This window comes from Alligator sinensis, unplaced genomic scaffold (genome assembly GCF_000455745.1).
Source record: "Alligator sinensis unplaced genomic scaffold, ASM45574v1 scaffold879_1, whole genome shotgun sequence".
Classification (NCBI taxonomy): Eukaryota; Metazoa; Chordata; order Crocodylia; family Alligatoridae; genus Alligator; species Alligator sinensis.
In genome coordinates, this window is record NW_005842250.1 from 1518446 (window position 1) to 1520312 (window position 1867).

The 1867-nt window shown below is 56.0% G+C and overlaps 1 protein-coding gene across 1 annotated transcript in view; it reads right to left on the reverse strand.

Annotated features, from left to right (window-relative positions):
* UTP14A (UTP14A, small subunit processome component) overlaps positions 1-1867 on the reverse strand; it is a 30168-nt gene that overhangs the window by 11071 nt on the left and 17230 nt on the right. The window contains exons 2-4 of the mRNA XM_025208752.1: positions 1066-1136; positions 750-814; positions 338-484 (exon numbers count right to left, since the gene is read on the reverse strand). Coding sequence (XP_025064537.1) covers positions 338-484; positions 750-814; positions 1066-1136 — 283 coding nt within the window. The remainder of the gene's footprint in view (positions 1-337; positions 485-749; positions 815-1065; positions 1137-1867) is intronic.

Genomic DNA, 1867 nt, shown 5'->3' on the forward strand with positions numbered 1-1867 from the left:
CAGCTCGACCTGCCCACCCCCCCCACCCCCTTCCCTCCCCACAGACTTACCAGCCAGACCCAGCTACTCTCCATGCTGCACTGTGGTTGCACATGCACAGAGCATTTATCGGCCACATCAGCCATAAAAAGCCATCTGCCGATACAGTCAATTTTCCTTATATTGGTGCCAATCCAATATGGGACCGATGTATCAGCGCACCTCTAAAAAATACCAAGGACCCCCAGCCATGCAGAACCCACTGCTGCCCCACTCATGCAACTGCTTCTTGTCACTGATGCTCCCTCCTTCTTCCCAGCTAGATGTCCAACCCCTGCACCACCCTCTGCCCACTCACTCACCCGCTGTGCCTCCCTTTTGCTGAGGGGCAGCTCCACAGCTTTCTTCTGCTTGACTCTGTTCAGTTGCTTCTTCACAGTGCCCAGCAAAGATGAGGCCTTGATAGGCCCCAGTAGGTCAGACAAGATCAGTTTCTCCCCAGCACCTGACAAAGGACCAGTAAATCAGAGCAAGTAGGATACCATGGAGAATTCCTGGCAGAAGGCACCTAAAGCCACCACCTGCCACAGTAGCAAAGAAAACTTCCTGTGCTCTACCCTCCTAAGACAGCACACTGCAACTGCAAGTAGGACTCCACACTACCAACACACAGCAAATATATAAAAGATCTAATCAGACTGAGGAAGCCCTTGGCCAGGGCTCTGGAACAATGTTCAGCCCTTGTTTTTAGTTCATCAGGAGGATCTCACCTTCACAGCTGACACCAAACTCAGACACCTGTGCACTCGCCTCAGTGCGCTCAGTCAGCTTCCGCCTAAATAAGAGAGAATGCAGAAGGTCCATGTCACAAATGCAACCCACATATCACACCACAAACTTGTTCTACCAGCAGTGGGAGGACTGAGTTGGATAAGAGGAGTCCATAACAATGGGAAGCAACCTCTCTCTCTCTCTCTCAGGGCTCTGTAGCAGCAGCTGCACTGAGTATCCCTGGACAATGGCCAATAACCCTCCATAAAAAGCACTTTAGCCCCCTGATGATTGACAAGTGGCCCCAACACTCACCGGTTCCTGCCAGCCAGGGAGCTAACTGCCTCCAAGAGCTGACGATGTCTCCTCTCCACATCATAAGCCCCCTGGTGCACAGAAGGAAATGTGGTTAGTGCAGCCAGAACTGAGGCTAGGGGAGGAACCATGGATCAGAGATTGAGTGCCTTCACTGAGGAGCCTCTCCAGTGACAGTAGAGTAGCTGATACAAGACATGGCAAGAAGCTATGTGGCTTCACCTTCAGACATGGGCATACTGAGGATTTTGAAAAGGAGGGTGCAACTCCATGGCCCCCTTTGCTGGCAGAAAGAGGGGGGCTGAGCTCCTTGCCCTGGGCCTGAGCAGAGTGCTGGCTTGACTACTTCAGGATGCCCAAAGAAGACTGGGAGCAATGGATGAAGGAGCAGGGAGCTGCCCCTTCCCTGCCCCATGGTAGGAAATTGGGGAGGCCCTGCCTGTCCCCTTCTTCCTTACCCAGATTTTGCAATTGCAGATGCACTGCCACCTGCCTCTGCACCTGGGCAGGGAATCAGTATGCCAAACCGGGGAGGGGGAGGGTGCTGCTGGGTAGGTGGAGCTAGAGATCCAGCAGGCGCAGGCAGGCTGTGGCAACAAGGAGCCCAGGAGGAGGCTGTGGATGCCGCGGACCGGGGAGAGCCCGGAGCCCTGCTCAGACCAGGCACGGAGCTCCCCCGAGGCCCCGCCCCTTCCTGGAGCGCGGGGAGGGGCACCTGGGCCCCGAGGCCCGCGCTGTCATGGCAGCAACCGGAGAGTCGGGAGCGCGCGCGCCGCGCCGCGTGCTCCAGTACGAGCGCAGC